We start from the raw sequence: 22235 nt of genomic DNA on the forward strand, positions 1-22235 counted from the left end.
GAAACCATTGAGTTATCTTCCAACTGGAATTTATAAATCATTGAAAAATTCAATATGAATATTTACCAAAATCGGAGAATGAAAGCGCAAATGAATTTTAAGAAATTTATAACTGCCCTCGCAGTTCGAATATTCATTGAATGATTGTTCTCATATGACATTCTGAAATACGGAATATCATGATTTGAACACAAAATAGAAAGATTGAGCAAAAGTAAAATTTTTGCACAGAAAAATGCTTAATCAAGCCCCAGAGCGGTTTAGATTGCGAATTATATCCCTAAAAATAAGCAAAAAGTAAAGAAAAATTGAGGAAAAACATTACTCAAGTGTTGTTAGCGTCTCCGTGACAGTAGTCAGTCGATTTCCTAAATTGTTTAAAGTTCTCACTGTTTCAGTCAGTGCTCGTTGTATTTCCAGGTCAAAGTCTTGTATTCCTTCATGAGTAATTCGATTCTTTAGGTTAGAAGAAGCCCTACAAGTATAAGAAAAACAAAATTATAAATAATCAATCTACCTAGACATTCTTTGCAATAAGTTTACAAACATCCCCAGTTTACGATCAAGTTTTCGGATCGTATCTCTTTTGACCGCTTCTGACAAATCATTATAAAAGCGCTCCTCGTCTTGGTTCATGCTAAAAAAGATAATCTGGTGCAAACCCTTGAAACAGAGATTAGTTCATTCCTTAGTTTTTCAGTAAGAAAATACGCGGTATTGTTCCAAAAGTAAGAGGGAAGAGGATTTTTCATAATAATGTCTTCGAGAACAGAAAGAGCTACATAGACTCCGGTATGTCGTCAAAATCTAAAAATCGGTTACGATAACGAATAGGAAATTTTGTAATTTACCTGAAAGCCTGGAAAGGCTCTCACTGACGCTGCACGATGATCCAAGGATTAACGACCTCTAGTTAGAGAATAACATTAAGTCATGAATATAGAAAAAGAACGGCCTTACTTTAAACCTGCGACGGAAGGACTCCAGACTTTTGTTAATTTCAGTTGAAAATCGGTTTTCCGACATTTCATTGAGCCTCCGGTTCATGGATCCTTCCGAAACACAACCATTACCCCCCGAAATACGTCGGCAGTGCCTAAAAGAAAAATAACACCTTATTCCACAAAGAGAAATCATACTTGCGGTAGAACTCTGCGGTAAGGAACGGATAGTTCGCCGCGGCATTTTCATACTTAGACCAATTGACATGTTTTCCTGTTCGCTTGACGATTTTCTGCAAGAATCTACGGCTCACGATATTGAGCCTGTAAGGAACCAATTGGCTGATTACATCAAGTTCATGATATGCGGGATTTAGGCACTGATAGGAGGATTCACCATCAGGGATATACTACTTTGCGGATGTAAGAATCAAAAAATAAGTGAACCCTACCCTTAAAACAATCCAGAGGTTCAATGCTTATCCGAAGATCGAAGTTTCGACCTTTTGTTTTTTCAACTTGCCCAAATACAATGAGCTGCCGGATGCCATATGTTATTGGGCTACAGCTATCAACAATTAGATATGAATGAACATAGTGAGCCGGGTAGCTCCGCAGGATTGAAAGCTGCTTTTCGATACTCGTGACGAATGACGGCTGCAAAGAAAAAAAAAAAAAAAAAAAAAAAAAAGTAAAATATAATAATAAAATATAGTAGTTAATTAGGAAAGTTGATTTCTACTGAATTTCTGTATCATCAAAGTGGGCGAGATTTCTTTGTCGCCCGGGGCCAAATATGACCCGTGATGACTCAGAAAATTCAGTTGAGGGAAAAAACTTTCAGTAAAAATTATAACGTTAAAATCTTACATTCTTTCTCACGGGAACTCGTTCTTGCCCATCCTTGTCAACAGGCTAGATGAGTAATATTCATTTTTGAAAACCCAAAAACTGGAGCTTACCTGTCTATCATTTTCTCCTTCAAGATTCAAAGAGTCATCGCGGGAAGTCGTCTCACTGTCCTGATTCACCCTAACCAGGTTTTAAATATTCAGAGCTTTAACGGGCGACTTACGGATAAACACCTGTTTCATATAGCGTCTGGGTAGAAATGAGGCAAGCGTGCCCTTGAAGATCGCTAGGGGAACTTTCCCTACTCAGTAGACTATTTGAAAATAATTAAGAATAAAAAATTTCTTGAAATGAATTACCTCGATGATGGAAAATCAGCCATTTTTGCGTTTTTTCTCTTTTTTTTGTGCGAAAATGAAGCTAGGAAATCAAATTGCGTTTTAGATGCAAATTTTCCAAGGCCATAAAGCCTTTGTTAGGAAAATTTAACCACGGATGTGCGTTCAACATGCAAAATGCGAGAAGAAACAGATTTAAAGCCTATAAAATGCTATGAATGAATAGGATGTTCGAAGTATTCGAGAATTTTCGAGAAGCTTCTAGAATCTCAAAAATTCTGCATCAAATAAATGAAAAGAAAATGGATCCTAAAGGACCCAATAAAAACAGAATAAAATGATCGTTTGACGTCAAGGAAGTACAGTAATTCTTCCGGAAAAAGCGTTTCTTTCCCAAAGTAGGAAGAAACACTAAGAACCCAAAATTCAAGTCGCACAGACGGTTGAAAAACGCTGAAGATGCCAAAATAAAAGTATAAATACGGAACCATTCTACTCCGAAAAGCATCAGTTCCACAAATCAAGAAAAATCCAAATCTCTTTTGGAAAATCGCTTCTTTTTTCAGCAAGAATGAGCCAAATAGAAACAACTCCTGAGCATCTCAACCTAGAAAAACCGAAGAGGAGATTGACGAGGAATTAATGAAAATGGACGGGGAGGAAGCTGTGCCGACTACCTCAACAACCAACGATCAAAGTTCTCAACCTGAAAATCGACAAGCGACTAACGAAATCCAGATGCAGGAGAACGAAGAGCAAGCTCCTGAACTCCAATCTTTTGAAGAACTCACACAAAGACAATTTAAATCCCTCAGAGACGGCTTCTTGTCCAATCAACTCGACCGAAGAAGCGTGATGATTACTGCGAATATCGAGCCGGATTACGACTATGTCTCTGATGAGACAAACGTTCAAACGGCTCGAGACTTATGCGAGCAAATCAAGAAGGCGAGGTTTTCAGCAGTTCGAAGTACTATTAACCGCCTGATAAGCGAAAAGCGAAGTCTACCCTTTATCAACTCATTGCGGGAGCTGTTCGACAGCGACACCGTTCTCTACAACTCCCACAATATATGTGGGTTGCACGTTCCTCTCCGGGTATTTGCCCATGGATACAGGCAGACGAACTTCGTCATTCTCGTCAGCTCGCCCATACAAAGCATCATGTACCTGGGCGTACCGGCCCCCACAGACAAAGTGTCTCCAGATCTCACAGGGATGAGTCTTTATCCGAAAATCAACGGCCACAACCTAAAGATGATGCGAAAATTCCTAGTCCTGCAAGGCCTCCGTGTCTGTAAGATTCAAGGCAACTTCTTCTCTGGCCGATACTACAACCGAAACTACCGATACTACTGAAGAGGAAATCTCTTGGAGGGGAAGAGATGTGACGACTAGAGATTCTTGATTAATCTCGAACGACAATTCTTCCTATGATTCCTCCAGTTACTGTCTCTCTCCTTTGTCCTACACTTCTTTCGCGTCACTTCATATTTTACTGTGCACACATAATTCAGCTTATAATCAGCACTCGTCCCTGCGTTCCATGAGTCCAAGTTCAACTCCCTTTCAGTTCACTCCATCTCTCAATAAATATCCAATCAAGCTCACCGCTCGAGTCTTGCTTACCAGTTCTTTATTATAGTGTTCGAGTGACGAGAACGAGTTCCGCTCCAGCGGACTGACGCAGCCTAATTCAGTTTTTGCGCAAAACAGAGTAGCTCAATTTTCATCCAAGAACACTTGTTTCTTCGTTTTCTTTTTCTTTTATGAACGGAGATACGAGCATCGACATCTTTAAGTAAAAAGAAGGGGCCCCTTGTTCACCCTCACATTTTCTTTGAGTATGCCCTTGTTGAGCTTTGTGCCACGTAGCCTTTTATTTCCGGGATAAAACTATTCAGGGCTCGACAATCTGAAAAAGGGGCCCCTTGTTCATCCTCTTTCTTTCTACATGTATCCCCTTATTCATCCTTGCGCTGCGTAGCTTTACAAATGAATTCTGCTCGATAATCTGCGCCGAAAACCTGAGTCAGGGTCCCAAATAATTCTTTTGATAATAGTCGCCTAGTTTCTATGAGGACCCTGACTCAGGTTTTCTTCACAGGTTGCCGAGCCGAGTTCATTTGTAAGGCCACGTAGCCCAAGAGATGAACAAAGGGAAACATGGAGAATGAAAGAGGATAGACAAGGGGCCAGCTTTTTCTGAAAAGAGCAAGCAGAAAGCTCTTTCTTGAAAGTTTTCTGATGAAATCGCAAACTTGAAAGTTGAACTATCGCTTATTTTATAATTCGGCGACGATGTTATTTTGGTTTTCTGGCGATAATAAACCAAATATCTCGAATGTTCGGTTTCGAATTTCTCGTATTAGAAACGATTAGCGAATTATATAATTCGAAAATATTTTTGGTTAAAAAGACGATAGACACAGACTAAATGCAGCAGCTTATCTGATGAAAAAATGGAAGTTACTTTTTCTAAACTTTACAGAACCCTTAACAGAATCCCAAATCCTCTTGACTCCTTTAGCCTATCTCATATGTACTAGGCTGATGTCTTGATAAAAATCTACATGATAATTTCTTACTCGAGCAGGGGTCTGGATTTTGGCCAAAAATGAAAAGCGAAAGCGAAGCGAAAGCGAAAATTTTTCAAAAATTAAAAGCGAAAGCGAAGCGAAGCGAATGAAAATTTCGTGAGCGAAAGCGAAAATAGGAAAGAACAAAGTAACCTTTTTCTTTTTATCGGGCTCGGAAACCTGTGTAGAAAACCTGAGTCAGGGTCTAAAAGATCATACGCAGCTTTTCTTAGATGATATTTCAGACCCTGACTCAGGTTTTCTACAGAAGTTTTTGAGCCCGGATTTAGTCATCCTTTTTTCCTGAAAAAAGAAAAAGGCACTCCCTTTTAAGAGGTTGTGAATTGAGCGATTGTCGCATTTTGCCTTCTCAGCTAATGTTAAAACTCCGCACCTGTTCCTGCTTGCTTTTTACCACAACGTGTAAAGCGGCTGTAAAAGTGACTGGCGCGGGAATGTCAACCCTCTTGCTCGGTTTAGAAAAGTCAACGGCCCCGACGTCCGACAATTTTCGAATTTGCAGAAAATTTGCTAAACGAAAGAAAAACCAAGAAGACACCTGCTTATGAAAATGAGCAGAGTTGAATTCAATTACGCTTTTTTCTTTCCTTTTCGCTGGGAATATAAATATTCAAGCGAAAAATGGCAGGATTGATCTTTTCCTCGTCCTGGGCTGAGCAACCTGCGTAGAAAACCTGAGTCAGGGTCTCAAAGATCTTTAAGGAAAAGCCGCGCAGCGGCTTTTTTAATAACTAAGCCGCGTAGCGGCTTCGCAAGATCAAACTTTAAAGTAAAAATCGATGTCTGACCACGGTGATAAAAACCTGAGTCAGGATTTGAAAAATCTTCAACGAAAGCCGCGCAGCGGCTTTTTAATAACTAACTCGCGTAGCGGCTTCGCAAAATTACATTACAAACAATTTTTTTGTAATTCTGCGAAGCCGCGAAGTTATGAAAAAGCCGCTGCGCGGCTTTCGTTGAAGATTTTTCAAACCCTGACTCAGGTTTTTGTCACCGTGGCCAGGAGTCGATTTTAACTTGGAAGTTTGATTTTGATAAATTCTTTACTATAAAACGTGTCTTTTTATTTGCATTAAAAATCGAACTTCAAGAAAGTTGATAATTTATCAAAAACATGATCCAAGGTGTGGCTAGACTTATTTGATAAATCATGTTGCCAAATCGACGGGTCAAATTTCGGACTTATTAAATTTATTATTCCAGTTTAGAAATATTTGATTTTCGATTGGGAGAAAAATTAAGGGAGAGGGGGCCTATTTTATATCAATACGAAAAAAGGCAGCTAAATGCTGTTTTCGAGCTGTCCATATCGTCAAGTTCAAGTGCCCGCACTCGAAATAACTATATTTATCGCCGAAACCACTTTCAGTTGATGAGTTCTTCGTCGCTCCAGCAAATCGCGTATCGACGTGAAAAAAGAAAAATCTTCTTTTGAAAAAATAACGTCGGGAAATCTCGGTTGCCGTTCAATTTTAGCACTGAGAGTTGTTTCTATTTTAAATGATTTTCTGCTGAAAGTCATTACTGAGGATTAGTTATCGATAAATCCGGATTAGGAGCAGGCTAAACTTGACGCACTCAAACAACTATTAAGGCGCCCACTTTCTAGTGAAACAGGGTGAGGTTTAAATGATCTCTTCGTTGAAATAAGGGTAGACAGAGAAGACTCCATATCCGGAGTGGCGAGGAGACGGAACGTAGTGCCCCCTTACTTCTTCGAGGTTCAATGGTGGAGACATCTTGAGGACTCGTCGCTGAGACTTAAGAGAAAGTATAAGTACCAGATATTGGGTCAAGATTGGGGTAAGGGTTGATCAACCCTTAAGTTTGAGTGCGAGCAGGAAAATAACATTTTGACACCCTTATTTTTCTTCGGATTCAGGGACGATGTTTTCAAAATGCCCATTTTTGGGTGGAATTTCTTTCGTTACTAGACTGGAATTACTGCTTAAAAAAGGAGCCGCTTCGAAGCGCGGCTTTTTCAGTTTCTTCGCTTGAAGCCGCAAGCGGCTCCTTTTTTCAGCAGTAATTCTGGTCTAGTTATGGAAGAAATTCTACCCAAAAATGGCCATTTTGAAGAAATCATCTCTGATTTTGAAAAAAATAAGGGTGTCAGAATGTTATTTCCGGCTTTAAATGCGCCGAAAGATTTCAACCTTTGATTTCTAGCCACAAGTGAGAGATCCGAACTTTCTCTCGTAGTTGTTCTCTTGGTTTCCTGCAGGAAGGGGACTCTACTTGGCCGGTTCTATTGTTTTATTTCAGTAATTCAGAGAGTGTCTTGTTCAGGGTAGTGCAGGGCTATTTCTAGTGCGCGAGGCGCCTGGCCTAATGATAAGAGATGAGAGGGGACGGGCGAGAAGTGAGCTCGGGGAAAATTCCGATCCCACATCCCACCCAAGTCCGAGAGAAAGGCGAAATAAATCAGCAAGAAAACATAAACGATAACAGGTAAGAGCTTTAGCAATCAATGTATAAATAACGATTCAAAGTAAAGATTCGAGACACAGCGAAAAAGAACGTGGCGATAATTTGCACAAAAAATACAGGTAACTTTTGTTAGTAAATTCTTTTTGTTTTTCTATGTTAGATTTTATGATTTTTTTCTGTTGAATAATAGAATTTTACGATTTTTTTTTTTTTTTCAGGATTTTTACGTTGTTTCAAACACACGCATCGTTAATTTACAAAATGAATAAACTCCCCTCCTCATCTTAAAATTGTTAGTAATTCGAGATAATTGCACTTTTTTTAGTGATTAGATGAGGAGGCTTAAATAATTACATTGGGGATTTCGAAATAATTAAGCACAAATTTAATCGATAGTAATAGTACTCTGGCATTTGTTCGCGGCGTTGACGTCGTTGTTGACATCGTTGTTGACCTCGTTGTTGCACTGAGTATCATCTGACGATTCACTGTCGCTCATTTTGCTGAGTTCATTTCGAATTTCAAGTTCACTAGCGCTTCTGAAGGGACCAAGCATAGTTTCTTCAAGGGATACCAGTTGTTTTTTCAATTCGGTTAGTTCCTTTTTAAATTCTTGATATCGCTTGAAGTAGGGTCTTCCATTTTAAACCATATCATTCCTCGTTCGGAGCAGTTCAGATATTCTAATTCGCCGGATCTCTTAGAGACAATGTTAATCCAAAATTCGCCTCCATCTGCTGTCGCGATTATCTGGTCCTTTTCGAATTTCCCATGTTCTAGTGTTTCCTTGAACCATAAATGCGAAGGGTCGAGGAGGCGATGTCTTTTCGTTAAATCGTCGCAATCGTAGCAAGCTCGAGATCTATTTCTTCGAGGCATTTTGATTTTTCTCGTTTTCTGTTTTTCTCAGTCTGGGCTTTCAGAACTTGAAATCTGATTTTTATTTCTAGCGTGCTCTGGCGATAAAGCGTCTGCTGATACGGCGACTTCTCCTGATCCAGAAGGTTAGCAAATTCCTTCAGAGTTCAAGTGTCAGAGTACTTCAGTATCATTGCTGTCTGTTGATAATGGATGATTTTCGATCTGTAATGGAAAATTTCCACGAACCAGGAACTCTCCAAGAGTGGAATCGAAGACTCGGGCGAGTTGCTCGCGTTTTTGCTGAAACTGGAGGTTTTGACGATGGCGAAGAGATCGTCGGAGTGGTGTCATATCGGTTCCGGTGGAACGCAGAGGGCGCGTACTTTGGCTACTCAGAAACCTACACAATTTGTGAGACGATGACTCCACGAGACCACGGCGCATTTGAAAGACGTTTCCGGTTTCTTCCCTACGAGTTCTGCCCCGACGAAGTGTGCCGAGAGTTGTTGTGGCTTGGAGAAGCGTGTTCCCCAACACTCATAATGCCCCGCGACATTCCTCTTATTGACGATTACGATTTCTTCCGAATCCGCTCGCTGGCTTATCATCAGAATTACGTACAAGCGTCTGGTGACGAGTTGAAAGACAAATTCTGCTCCACAATTCGCCAACAAGTTCTATCTTATTTTGCTTGATTATTCTTTTTGAGTGACTGACATTTTTCTTTGCTGTGAATTCAAAATATATAACACTTCTTTTTTAATGGAGGAGTTTTTATCTTCTTTCAAATTTGTTGTTGGAAAACTTGTATTCCGGCAGCCAAGGTTTGTCAGTGACGTCATAATCATTTTTTCGTAATTTTCAAATTTTGTGTCTGCGCGCGCGGTCGAGTTAAATGTATCTTTAACGGGTTAACAATGCGCGCGGCGCAGCGGCGAGGTGTGAAGTTGGCAGCGAGTGGCGCGACGGAGTAGTGAGAGACGAAAGTGGCGTTGTAGCAGGCGCTGCGCGCGTCGGGCGCGGCGAGGTGTGAAGTTGGACAGCGACGCACTAGTTAAGGACGAAAGTTGAGTTGGGGAAGGCGCTGCGCGCGCCAGCGGAGTTGATGGTAGCGACGAGGTGTGAAAATGGGTGAGCGTGGCGTGGCTGGCAAGAGTAATGAGCGCGACGGTAGAGAAGAGGTTTAGAGGTTGAACTGGCGAAAGCTTCTAGTAGAACGGCTTCGATTTCTTGTTGTTATTTGCGGTTGGAGGGGTAGAATTTCTTGGGACTGACTTTCTTGACTTCTGAAACGATTGAAAATCTTCTTTGTCATTTGATATGAATACTTGAAGAGAAAATACAATATCGTTGCTACTGATAAAATGACGCAAACAGCCATGAGGTAAAATGATAGTGGTTTTACTTTCTTGTAGATTTTCGATAGTTCCGGATGTACTCTGTCCTCCGTTTCTTCCAGTTTCGAATACGTTTCCGGAGAAAAGTAGCTCGTTCGATTTGCAAATTTTCCAATTTTCAAATAATCGGATTTTGATATCCATTGTTCGGCTCTAGAACGGATTCGTGAGTATGAGCTTGTTGTTTCCAGAACTATTTCTTCAGTCGACAATTTCGGAAGTGTCAGAATATTTGATCCACACATGAGCGCTTGTGAATTGGTTCGGTTGAGTAACGTGACAGTCGGTTCTTTCCCTGCAATTTCTTCATTTGTATTCAGTAGACTAGTTCTACGGAATGATGAGAGTAGAATTTGAGAAGGAGATGCTTGATAAATACATGGCGATGTTGATTGAAAGACTTGTTTCGCGCAACTTGTCAGATTTGCGTGGTGAATAACTTGTCGGGCACATGTTTCACCGAAAGAGCTTCGCAGGACTTCGTCATATGTGCAAAAGATTGAGCCTTCATTTTTGCAATTATCCAGAACTGTAATTTGCCCATCCAATTTCACAGACATCATTTTTGGGACGAGAGAGAACTCGTAGAAATAGTTTCCTTTTTCTTGGGCAATTGGTAGACCAATAGAGAGTGTTCGAATTGCTTCGCCCAGGTGTTCAATAGAAGGCATTTTCACTTCAACCAGAATTTTCAGTGTCACAAGTCCATTGTTGGTTACGATTGGTTCAATTCCATGGATTTTAGCTTTCTTCGATGTAACGAAATTTTCGCAAGCTGCAAAAGATTTGATGTTTGATGATTGACACAGTTTGATTATAGTCGCCATATACAGTGAATGCTGATTTTGAGTACTTATGTCTGACAAAAAATTCATGACAGATAACTGGTATTGGACGAAAATGTCATTGACCAGCTCTAAGAACATTCTATCAGACAGTTTCCCAAGTTCTTCGCATTGCCTTTCAGTTACTGTGTTCACTGTCTCGTAGATATGATCGAATTCGAAATCAATTTTTTGAATATCAGATTGTACGAGTTGTGTTAGATCTTTTTGCTGGAGCGATGACAACTGGACGGTTTTTCGTACATTTTCGATTTTCTCATTCTGCTTTCTGTCCATGATTTTGTTTGTAACAAAGCTTGTCGCTCCAGACAGCAGTATCGGAACGCCAACGGCAGCTAGGATTTGAGCTTGACGCCTTCGACGGCTTCTTGGCTTTCTGTGAGGTGGCACCACTTGATACTTGACGTCATATTTTGTAGTTCCATGTTCGGCGAGAAAAGTTTTGAAGGTTTCGCAATTGTTTTTACTAAGTCTGATTGAGAATAATAGAAAATATCGTTCGACACAGTCGAGGCAAAAGAAGCCGCTAGGGACTTCACAATTGACTTCTATATAATCCTCGAGATGGGTGCGACATTGAACGACATAAGGTGGTTGCCTCGGAAGTGTCAGTGAATCTTCTAAATATTTATCCATGTAGTTTTTATTGAGCCGTATTTGTTTTGCCTTCAGTTTATACAATTCCAAAATATCAAGATAGGTGGTCTTGTGGTGTTCGAGCCAATCCTTTGTTTGGTCTGAAACATCTAGCGATATTCCAATTGTATGAATAGGTTTTGACAGTTCGATGATTGTTTGCAATTCAAACGCATCAGAACAGGAGTGTTCTGGCAACCGAATCTTGTGTCTTACGCTTCCATTTCGGTAAACGTTTTCTAGCAGCGAGTGTAATGTTTCGTTCTTCAGATACGGCAAATAAGTGTCATTTTTTGAGTGAAAAGTGTTTAGCCAGAGTTTGTTCGCGGTTGCAATCGCTCGACTTTCTCCTAGATCGTTGAACAGACTTGATCCAAATTGGGTGATAATGCCGAGAATATTTCCTTCAGAATCTGCTTCGTTGGTCGCTGTTGTTGTCTTTTCGGTGCTAACAGGTTCAATTGCTGATTTTGTTGTAGTTTTGGTCGTAGTGATCGGTTTTTCGTCGATTTTGCTAACCGTTTCATCCAGCGATTCATCATAAAGCAGAAAAATTTCTTCGATTCGGAGTGATAAGCAGGATTTCGTTTCGTTTTTATGATCAGCATTGATGACTGTTGGACCGACGAACTCGACAGAGAGAGAAGCAGATTTTGTGGGCATAGCTGTAACTTTTGTAAGACCCACGTATTCCAAAATCTGCGACGTTACTGAACCTTCGTTTGATTTCCATAAACATTCGTCTAATAAATTGTCGAAAGCATTTGTTTTGAAGATAACGCTGTTGAATTCTTCGATGGACGTTATTCGAATGACATGCAAATTTTCCAAAGGAGCGCATTGTTGGAAATGAAATTGCGAAAATTCAGTGCTCTTAAGCGAGAGTCTTTTTTCGTTTGGAAATACAAATTCAACTTCAAAATTCAGTCTACGTTTGACTTCTTCGGGCAGGATGACTTTCTGATTTGTGACTGTAATTTCGTTGGGACCAAGAGGAACTTCGATGTCTAGTTTCAACCAATTTTCCATCAATTTTTCTACGTACTTTCTTGCCATTGTAGTAATATTTCTATTGCTTGAAGAGCAAGAAGACCATGACTTTTCAGGAATTATTGGTGCGGGAAACGTGAATGAAAGATTCGATGGAGTTTCACTTTGAACAAGGTAAACTTGTTCTCCTGGAATTTGGTATGTGATGACTCCGTTTGTCGAGGTGACATTTGAGATGATTGATGATGCGTTTGTGGTTGGTAAAAACGGGAAAAGGAATAAGCAGTGGAGCAGCGCGTTGATGGCCAGGATCATTCCGAGCCTCATTTCCGCGGCCTCAGATTGTATTTTCTTGTGCCTTCAGTCGTGTCTGGATCGCTGATGTTTTCTTGATTCTTTAGAGGGTTTTTGAAAGTAATGTCTAAAATTCCCTTTACCCCTTCTAAGGCTTTTGGCCCGATTTCACGTGTTTTTGCATCAAAGATAATCGAATCATCAATTATCAGTTTCTTTTTATCATCTTCCGTGAGGTAAATTTTCGAGAGAAATCTTGTGTTTCGTTGGTACATTCGTCCGGTAATGAGGCTTTTGATGATTACATTGTTGTTTTGCTTTTTCTTTTTGACGATAAAAGGTCCTTCATTCCCTTTGGAATGACCAACTAAACTTGATTCGCGGAGAACACAAATGTCGCCTTCATCGTAAATGTCTTGGTCGTTGACGGGCTCTGATAAGAAATTTTCCAAATGATTTCTAGCGACGATTCCTTGCATCATTCTCAGATCGGTGACGTGTGACCCATATTCTGGCTCGATTTCCGGATCGCTCGGACTGGAAAGACAAAAATATTTCGGAGGATCAATGTTACTAAGACACTGGTTTGGAGTTCTATAACCAAGTGCTTCTGATGGACGGTTGTTGTAGATTGAGACACTCAAATCAATTTTGTGCTTTGCATTTTTTGCGTTGATGTCCGATGTTTTCAAGATTTTTCTCAATTCTGCATGAAATCGTTCGACGATATTCGCCCTACTATTCGTAGGGCTGATGTAGCAATGTCGGACGTTCATTGAGGCGAGTACATTTTCGGTGCATTTTCCGGTGAACTCAGGACCGTTGTCGGAAACTAGGGTGAGTTGTCCTTGACCACCGACGTCCGTGATCAATTCAGAAAGAGCTTCTGCTACTGTAGCACTTTCTTTATTTCTTACGATTCTGTAGGTAACTTTTCGAGAGAAGTGATCTTGAAATGAGAGGACATTAAAAATCGTTCCATTTTCGGATCGAATTTCGACGATGTCAGTGTACGCCATACTGTAGGGAGAGAAACTTGGTTTTATTTTCTGATCTTTTGATTTCTTTTCTGATTTTCGATAGATGAGTTTGCAAAGAATGCAACCACGCACTACTTCGGCTGCGGTTTTCGTTTTCGATTCCACCCAGATGTCTTCTTGTTCGATTTGATAGAGTAAACTTTTAGTGCCACAGTGTGCACCTCTGACATGGAGAGTTTCAAGTAGATTGTATCCGAGATCTTTCGGAATGACAAGAAGGAGACGTCCTTCTTTCGTTTTCAAGTACAGACCATTATTCCGTTTGGTGTACATTTTTCCATTAACTTCAATTTCTTCATTATCTTCGAGTTTTTCGTGTATTGTGGAGAATTTGCTGGCCAGCTGCTCCCGAACAATTTTCAAATAATCGACTTCTTCAACTTTTTTACGCAATTTGACAGCGTTAACTTGACTTTTATTTATTGACTTTTCTTCTGGTTCAACTTTTTCGCCTTCCGCGGCTTTTCGGTACTCTTTTGGGTGGAAAACTTGTGGGTTCAATTCGCTGCTGCTAATGTCAAATCGCGAGATTGAATCACAACATTTTATCAGATCAGTAGTATTTGGAATATAAAAGACTCTAGCTCTCGGAAATTCGACCAAGTCGGCGTATGCACTTCGTACTCTCGTTCCTCCATTGCCTCGTAGACCAGAGCTGTGGATGCACCCTTCCAAGCTTCTATGGTCAGTAAACAGGATAAGCTCTTCCGTTAGCGGGACCATGTCCTTGAACGCTCGGAGTGCTGCTTGCAGTCCGATCAGTTCGCGAGCGCGACTGCTCAACAGGGTTTCCTGATCGGTGAGTTGCTTCGAGCAGTAGGCTGCGATTTTTATATCATAAAGATGACCGTCTTCAATGGTAACGTTGCCTATGACTCCGCCAGTTTTAGTCAAGGCTGTATCCGCGCAAATGAAGATTTTTCGGTTTGGATTTCGGCAGTTGTATTCTAAATGGCATGTTTGCAATCCATTCTTGATGTTTTCGCGCAGTAGGAGTATGTTTTTCTTTATTTCTTCTGTGAGAACGTAGTGTTTTTTCATGGCAATCTGTTTCGACAGCGGGAAGAGAAGAGCTGAAAGTTCCGGTGTTTGTCGTAGATAGTACATGAAGCAGCCTTGAAACTTTTGCGCCTCTCGTTGATTTGTGGGAAACGGCAGTTCGAGTAAAGTTTTGATTCGTTTCTCGGGAACTTTGATACCATCTTCGGACAAGACATAACCAAGAAATGAGAGACTTGATTTGTAGAATTCGCATTTTGGGAGACGCACAACAAGGTTGTTTTCTCGGCATCTCGTCAGTACTGCTTCGATTGCGTCAGCCATTGCATTTTCTGAAGCGATAATCGCTAGGTCGTCTTGGTAGTTGATCGTATAATACCCTTTTTCTTCTGATGACAATCCAGCGAAGCATTTGTGGATAAAGGCGGCGAAGATTGACGGTGAGCTTGATAAACCTTGCGCCAGCCGGCAATATTGCAATTGTCGACGACTGTAGAGAAAGGATGTATACGTTCGGCTTGATTCTCGCAACGAAAGACAGTAGAATGCGTTGGCAAGGTCAAATGACGAAAACAGGACTTTTTCGTTTGGCCTCTTTGACTTTAGTGCGGTGATGTTGTTTCCAGTCAGTTGCAGTAGAACTCTGATGTTAATGGTCGGAAAACGCGGCATTATGATTCTGGAATTTATTGAGTCGCTACCGCTTGAGTAGTTATTAACGCAGCGAAGAGAACCGTTAGGTTTCATGATGAAGAGAACGGGACTGTTGAACGCTGAACAAGTTTCTTCCACAATGTAGCCATTTTCCATTTCCGTTAGCTTGTCCTCGATTTTCTCGATAAGTTCAGTTTTGATAGGATAAGGCGGGGAGAATGTGGCATGATCGCCAACAAGCTTCAGTTCTGCGAGATATTTTTGTGAAAGACCGTTGTCGGAAGAATTTCTAGCGTAGCTCCAAGAAAACTTGTTCAGTATAGCGCGCAATCGTTCGCGGCGGATTGATGGTGCTTCTAACACTTTTTCATCAATCTCCTTGTCGACGGAGATCTGCTTTGTCAATTCGTTCCGTTGGTCATACCATTTTTTGAGGTCTTTTTGGTGAACGATCTTTTCCGCGTCTGAGATGTCTTTGACACTTACAAGTGTATTGAGTAAGCATTCTTCAGGATCTTGAGGGTGGTAAACTGTCGCAATCAAACTTCCGGCTTCGATAAAAACGTCCCTGGAGGAGTGATTGCTCAACTTGACATGGGTCCATTGCTCACGGAAAATTTTGTTCTCTACCAATATACAGTTATCTTCCAGGCGTGGAACTGTTCGGATCGTATCATTGATAGAGAAGATCTGTCCACTTGGACTCCAAATGTTCACGTAAGCAGTTTTGTTGAGTTCACCAGGGTAAAGATAAGTGTTATCCTTGAGTGTCAGACCTGATTTGTTTCCATCTGGAGAGATGATAAGTTCGAGTGGTTGTGAAATTCTTGTGCGGTTCACCTGAAGAATGTTGTCACGATTGCCAATTCGAATTTGAACTTTGGAAAGGATGTTCATTCCTAGAATCGCACCAAATGCCAACTGCGAAGAATTCTCAAGAACGAGCAGTTTGCAATTTGAAATTTCAATGTTCTTCTCAGGCAGACGAATATTACAGATGATTTGTCTTGAGCATCTAGCGAAATTACTTTCTATCGCGTTGGAAAGGGTGGTAGGCGGAGAATCTTCAGTTATAAAATTCAGTGGAATATCATCGGATGATACAAGACTTGTTTCTGCTCCGGTATCCACCAAAACGTTCGATAATTCGACAGTTGTTTCAGCCTCGTCAGAATCGTATTGGACTAGCGTGATCGAAATGAGCGGCAGCATATTTACAAAATCTTAGCAGGGTTTTTAGTTGTCGATTTGAATGAACGGCGTGTTTCTCATTTCATGACCTTGAGGTTGAGAGTTGCCCAAGTTCATATTATTAACTTGGCGCCGAGGTCGCGGACAGTCTTTTGCCCAGTGATTTGGTGAATTACAGTTGAAGCAGTTTCGGTTTTGCCCATTTGGTCTAAAGTTTCCTCGGGAACTCTGCTGGCTTTGATACTGTTGTCGCCCTTGTTGCTGAGTATGATTTTGAAAATATCCTCGGCCGGTTCCACGGGAACTGCCAGAATGACCACCTCTAGACTGATGATTATCCTTTCTAGCTGAGCTGCGACATTCTTTCTTTAAATGTCCTCTTTTTCCACAGCCATGACATTCAGGAAGCAAGCGGCATTCTGGGCGAATATGACCTCTTTTCCCACAATTTGTACAAGATTTCGATTGGGAAGATGAGTTATGTTTTTGACCACTTTTGTTCCTGTTATCCGAGAATGTATTGACTGATCGCTTGCTTTTGTGAAGGTTGTATAGTCTATTAGCAAGTTGGATTCTTCTCATCGGATCACTGTCATCGTAAACGTCCAATCCCCAATTTTCCGAGTTTTTTATGTAGTTCGGTATGAGCTTTTCAAAGTGTTCCATACTCGTTGTGAGGAGACCTTCTTTGTCCAAATTCGGATATTTGATTTTCGTCAATTTCATTATTTTTTCAAAAAAGCGCTTCAGGTCCTTGTCGCGAGACTCTTCGAATTTGAGATTGGCGAGGGACATGCTCGCTTCAGCTTCGTCAATTTGTAGCTCATTTTCGAGTACAGATAGAAGGTCTTCATAGTTTTTATTTGCTGTCTGGGAGAAGGACTCAAGTATCGGGCCAAATGATTTCGTCGGAATATTTTCCAAAATAAGCTGGCATTTTTCTTTATCATTCAATGGCCGTTTTCGTGAAAAGTCGATCATAAAGATTACTTTGTTTGCCCAGTCTTTTATTCCGAGACCGGAATCGGCAAACTTTGGAATTCGGTGATTTTTCCATTTTTCAGCCCAATTGTCGGAATCGTCTTTGCTATCAGTTGTGTTGTTGACTTGGTAGCTTCTTGGCCTCGGTCGCGTAAATGTTGCTTCTTCATTAAACAGCGGGTTTTCACTGAATGTCCGGTTTACTTCGTCTTCAGTCTGTCTAATGCTTTCATCAATTTGATCTGGACCGTCGTCTACAGCATCTTCGAAAATTGTTTCATTATTAGAACCTTCGCTGGCATTTTCTTGCTCCATTTGAACTGCAATTTCTAATCCACTGTTTACGATTGGTTTATTAATGTTAACCGTGTGGATTATTGTTCTTATTGCGTAGATAACAAATCCGGGTAATCCTTCGTCTGTAAGTTGTAGGAGCTCTTCAACGTCTAATAGCGATGTTCTTCTTCTGAGACTTTCGTTCGTTTTAAAATCGTGAAGTAGTGTTGAAAAAGCTTTGACTTGATTCCTGTAGACTGGAATTTCTCGAAGTTCGATCGGGATCAGAAAGAATCGTCCGCGATATGTAGAAAAGATAAAAACAATGTATTCAAGATTCAGTTCTTTCAAGCGTTCAACAATTTCAGCGTTCGTAGGTATTTGATTTGTCTGTCTGTAGTTCGTCTGTGTTTCTTCGTCTCCGTGTACCAATGGAAGAAAAAGAAGACTCTGTCTTATGGCAGCTGATACTTTACTCGTATAGTGTAACGCTTTGTTTATAATTGTTGAAGCATCTGACATGAAACATAAAACCCTTTCCTTTTCTGGCTCTCTGCTGGGGCGCGAATTCGTAGCGAGGTCACCAGATGAGAGATCCGAACTTTCTCTCGTAGTTGTTCTCTTGGTTTCCTGCAGGAAGGGGACTCTACTTGGCCGGTTCTATTGTTTTATTTTAGTAATTCAGAGAGTGTCTTGTTCAGGGTAGTGCAGGGCTATTTCTAGTGCGCGAGGCGCCTGGCCTAATGATAAGAGATGAGAGGGGACGGGCGAGAAGTGAGCTCGGGGAAAATTCCGATCCCACAACAAGAATCTTTTCAAAAATCGCTGCTGTCGTTCAGTCTCTTGTTTGATTTTTTTTGTCTAGTAGACAAAAATCAGACTGGGGCATTTTTGGGTCAAGAGAAGTCTCCTCTGCGGTAGCTCATCATTCGCGGTTTTTTTAATGCTCGCGGCAGTTGTTTTATGTTGAACAATCTTTGACTTTGGTGGCTGCTTTTCGCTGATAAGGCCTTGAGGTTGAACTTTCTATCTCGCAATAGAAGCTTTAGAAATTGCGTTTTTTCGCAAATCGCAGTTGGGCCGGAAATGCTTTGAATGCAATAATTCGATAATTTTTCAATTAATCAAGGACGCTCTTTGTAAAGCTCGTTTTCCACTTTTTCCAATTTGGACTTTAATTTGAGCCAATTCTAGTGCGCTAAAAACGGTAACTTGGAATAGTTTTTTTTTCTAGAGTTTTTGGATTTTTGAAAATTCGAACTCGACTTGCGGTCGCGAAAATTGTGGAAAACGTGTTTGTTAACTCAGCGAAGAAAGAACACTTGGATTCTGGTTTTTTATTCACTCGATTTTCAAGTGTCACTTCTTTTTCTACAATTTCTATTTCTACTCAACAGTTAACAATTTCGCATGTTACAAAAGCAGTTTCGGGGTGGCGAGTAATTTCAGGAACCGACAAAAAATTCGACAAATTTTTCGGCTGCTGATTGGCCGGTGAGCCGAATCTGGGCTTCTGATTGGTTGAAAATTTCCACGCAAAATTGTGGAAATTTTTTGTCGGTTCCAGACACCTCCCCTTATTTTCAACAAGTCTCTCTTATTCTCAAAACTGGACTCGGCAACCTGTGCGAAATCCTGAGTCAGAAACCTGAGTCTGAAAAATCGTAAATAAAAAAGCCGCTTTGTAATGTCGCGAAACCGCTCCGCGGCTGTATTCTTAAAAGAAGCCGCTACGCGGCTTTTCATTTAAGGTATTTCAGACTCAGGTCCCTGACTCAGGTTTCCGAGCTCAGAATCCAACTTCATATACAAGCAAGAAAGTATTTTTTAATTCTCAATTCTCGATATTCAAGTTGAAATTCGATTGGAATTGAGTTTGAATGTGAGTCTACAAATATCTACATGGATTTTGGGTTAGGGTTGTGCAATTCACAGGCATTTTTTGATCGATAGATATTTATTAATCCTCGATTCGATAATTGCGATCACTCTCATCGTTGAAATAAATTGATGCTTTCTTGGAAAAATTCTTGCTAAAAATTGTTGATTGGTTAATTTTAATTGTTGAATTTAGAGGTTTCTGTGGCTCAAAATCTCTTCCCTTTTGCAACAGTAATTTTCGCTGTTTACAATCAGATATGTGTGTAGAAGCTTGGTCTGGGGTGATAAGGACGTGTCGACGGAGTAGATAAGGGAATGGTAAGGTGATCCAAATCGTTGTCATCGAGTCCTAATGAGCTTGCGTTTTTTGCGAGTAATTATGATGTCGATGCGGCTTTTTATGGCAAAGACAGATAAGAAAAAAACAACGAAAGAGAAACAACGTTTTAGCAACTGCTTTCTATTACAAAGCTCAGTACTTTTAATTTTCTATTGGAAATGAGGTTTTTAGTATTTCTTCATTTGAATAAATTTTTCAATCAAGAATTTTTTTCTTTCATTGAATAATTGATCCAATTTTGATTTGAAAATTTTTTGATAATAATTTATTAAAAAATTAGGGTTCAAAACAAGAATTCGAGATGACGATCAAGAAATAAACAACAAGTCAATAAGCCTTTAATGCGAATTCGAGCAACATTCAAGCGGCTCGGAAAATTCCTGAATAAAAGATCAACGCTGTTCCGAATGAGCTGGAACTGAAACTTTAAAATTTCATCGTCGTTGTAGACGACACATTTGCGGTGCCGAGACGTCTTCGCGGCTTTTTTTTAACAAAATTAGCGAGGGTTGAGATTTAACCGCTTAATGAGCCGAGACGTTCCAGCGAACGGAAAATGAAAGATGTTCTTTTGGCCTAAATCAGTGGATTCATCAATAAGGGGGAAGAGGATGAAAATGGGGCTCTAGGAATCATAAATTTTATTTTAAGCTGGGGAAGGGGGTTCGCTCGCCTGCAATTGGCTGATGGCAAAATTCTGGCATCTGATTGGGCAGGTGTCTAAAACCGACAGAAATATTTCGACAAATTTTGCATGGGCGGCTACTCGGCTGCTGATTGGCTAGTTTGCCGAATCCAGGCTTCCGATTGGTTAAAAATTTTCACGCAAAATTTGTCGAAGTTTTTTTGTCTGTTCAGGACATCTCCCCAATCAGGAAATGATTTTGCATGGAAATTTTCAACCAATCAAAAGCCCGGATTCGGCAAACTGGCCAATCAGCAGCCGAGAAGCCGCCCACGCAAAATTTGTCGAATTTTATTTGTTGATTCCAGACACCATCCGCTCTGATTAGCTGAAAAAGCCCTCAGATCCCCATCAGCTCTGAGGACTTTGGCTAAGCGTGTTTTTTATTTAAACAAATTTCTCTGTTATGAAATTTCAGTTTCTGATTTATCATAGTAAAAGTCTTCTATCGTCGTCTTCCTAATTAATCCAATTTCCGTTCCGCCGCGATTGATGACTCTTTCTTCGTGCTCGCGTTTTTCAACATAACGTGGTTTGTTAGACACAACCAAAATTGATAACCATGTCATTTGTATTTTTGCTCTTACCGAATTTTGAAGGTAACCAAGAAGATCTGTTTTGATAAGCCCCGAAAAATTGGATGACGATTTGAGAAGCAACCTGGATTTAGACCCATTTATAAAGGAGGATTTAAATAAGGGTGGAAGGGATTTGGAGGATAATTGATTACTGTATTTATTAAAAATTTGCAAGGTTAAATTTAAAGTGAGGTTTAGGTTTTTTCGGCCCTGACTCAGGTTTCTTACACTGGTTATTGACCGAACTCTAAATTAAGAACCCTTCGTGGGCAATTTTTGACAAATCAAATTTCGGAATTTTTAAACTTTGACCCCGGAAATGGATTCTACGGGTCAAAAAAAGATTTTGAGGCTTCATTTTTTGGGAGTCTATCTCGACTCTAACACCCTCAAAATCGCGTTTGAAAATAGGATTTTTCGCTGAAAATTGCCGAATTTGCCCTAATTTTGGCAAAAATATTGATTTTTCTTGGTCAAAAATTCCTTTTATCAAGTTTTTGAAGCAATAAGAACCAAAAATATGTTGTTTTTTTTTTAATTTCCATTTTTCGAAGGAAAAACCTGACGGGCGTCCTTAAATCATTAAAATTTTCGGAAGTCATTGTTGAAGAAATTCAAGCGCCCAACGGTCGTTTACGTTGAATGATAAAAAATGCTGAGATTTTCAATTTAAACTTTATTTCGTCGAGCAACTCCACACGCCGCCTAATCCGAAAATGGTCGCTCATTTCAGTGGCTCTATTTTGTATTTCAATAACAAATTTGCCTTTTAGAAACGCTTCACGAGGGGTACCCTAAGGTCGTCTTGATTTATTTGAACTGGGTGGAATCAAAACAGAAGCGAATTTGATTTTGAGCTTCTTTTTAATTGGGGTTTTGGCGTTTCTCAGAATTTTAAATGGCGAATTCGATATTAGGGTAAAAAAAAGACGCAGCTGCGAAGTTTTTGCTAAGAAGGGATCGCTTTTTCACGTAATTACTGTTCAGGTGCAGCGTGGATTCTTGATGATAAAACGGGGTATGCACAATCCTATTTTTTGGCGACTCAAATGTGATTTCTATGCTTGAGCTTTCTCTATTAGAAAATAGATCTGAATGATTTTTCGGCAAAATTCTCACGAATTATGATTTTTCTGATTCAATGAAAATGATAACTATGCATTTGATCTTGTCAATTTTTTCTGATAACGAAACAATTACCAATCGAAAAATTATTGAAAGGATAAGTACCACCAAACGTGCTCAGTATTATGCGATAATCGGGAATTTCTTTTATCTCGACAACGTTATAATTGCGAAAATACGCGCTATCTGGCCCAATTTGCTGCCTTTCTGACGTGATTAGTATTTTCCCAAAGCACCATTTTTTAATCATACTAGCTGCTTTCTATTTTTATCATTTTTTGGCTAGAAAGGCAACAGTTCT

The 22235-nt window shown here is 40.2% G+C and overlaps 1 protein-coding gene across 2 annotated transcripts; it reads right to left on the bottom strand.

Annotated features, from left to right (window-relative positions):
- LOC145703589 (uncharacterized) lies at positions 1-2251 on the bottom strand. 2 transcript variants are annotated; one of them, XM_081780968.1, is made up of 10 exons: positions 2153-2251; positions 2017-2106; positions 1904-1973; positions 1812-1856; positions 1140-1598; positions 961-1096; positions 852-909; positions 518-807; positions 326-475; positions 1-280 (listed from the first exon to the last, which is right to left on the bottom strand). In XM_081780968.1, exons 1-5 carry the CDS (start codon positions 2173-2175, stop codon positions 1341-1343), a joined length of 486 nt encoding a protein of 161 aa, XP_081637094.1. In that variant the 5' UTR covers positions 2176-2251; the 3' UTR covers positions 1-280; positions 326-475; positions 518-807; positions 852-909; positions 961-1096; positions 1140-1340. The 2 variants fall into 2 exon arrangements, with proteins under 2 accessions (XP_081637094.1, XP_081637095.1); XM_081780969.1 differs by lacking the exons at positions 1-280; positions 326-475; positions 518-807; ... (1 more) ...; positions 961-1096; positions 1140-1598 and having other exon boundaries at positions 1607-1856.
- Between the last annotated feature and the right edge of the window lie 19984 nt (positions 2252-22235).

This window comes from Oikopleura dioica, chromosome PAR, assembly GCF_907165135.1.
Source record: "Oikopleura dioica chromosome PAR, OKI2018_I68_1.0, whole genome shotgun sequence".
NCBI classification, from domain to species: domain Eukaryota; kingdom Metazoa; phylum Chordata; class Appendicularia; order Copelata; family Oikopleuridae; genus Oikopleura; species Oikopleura dioica.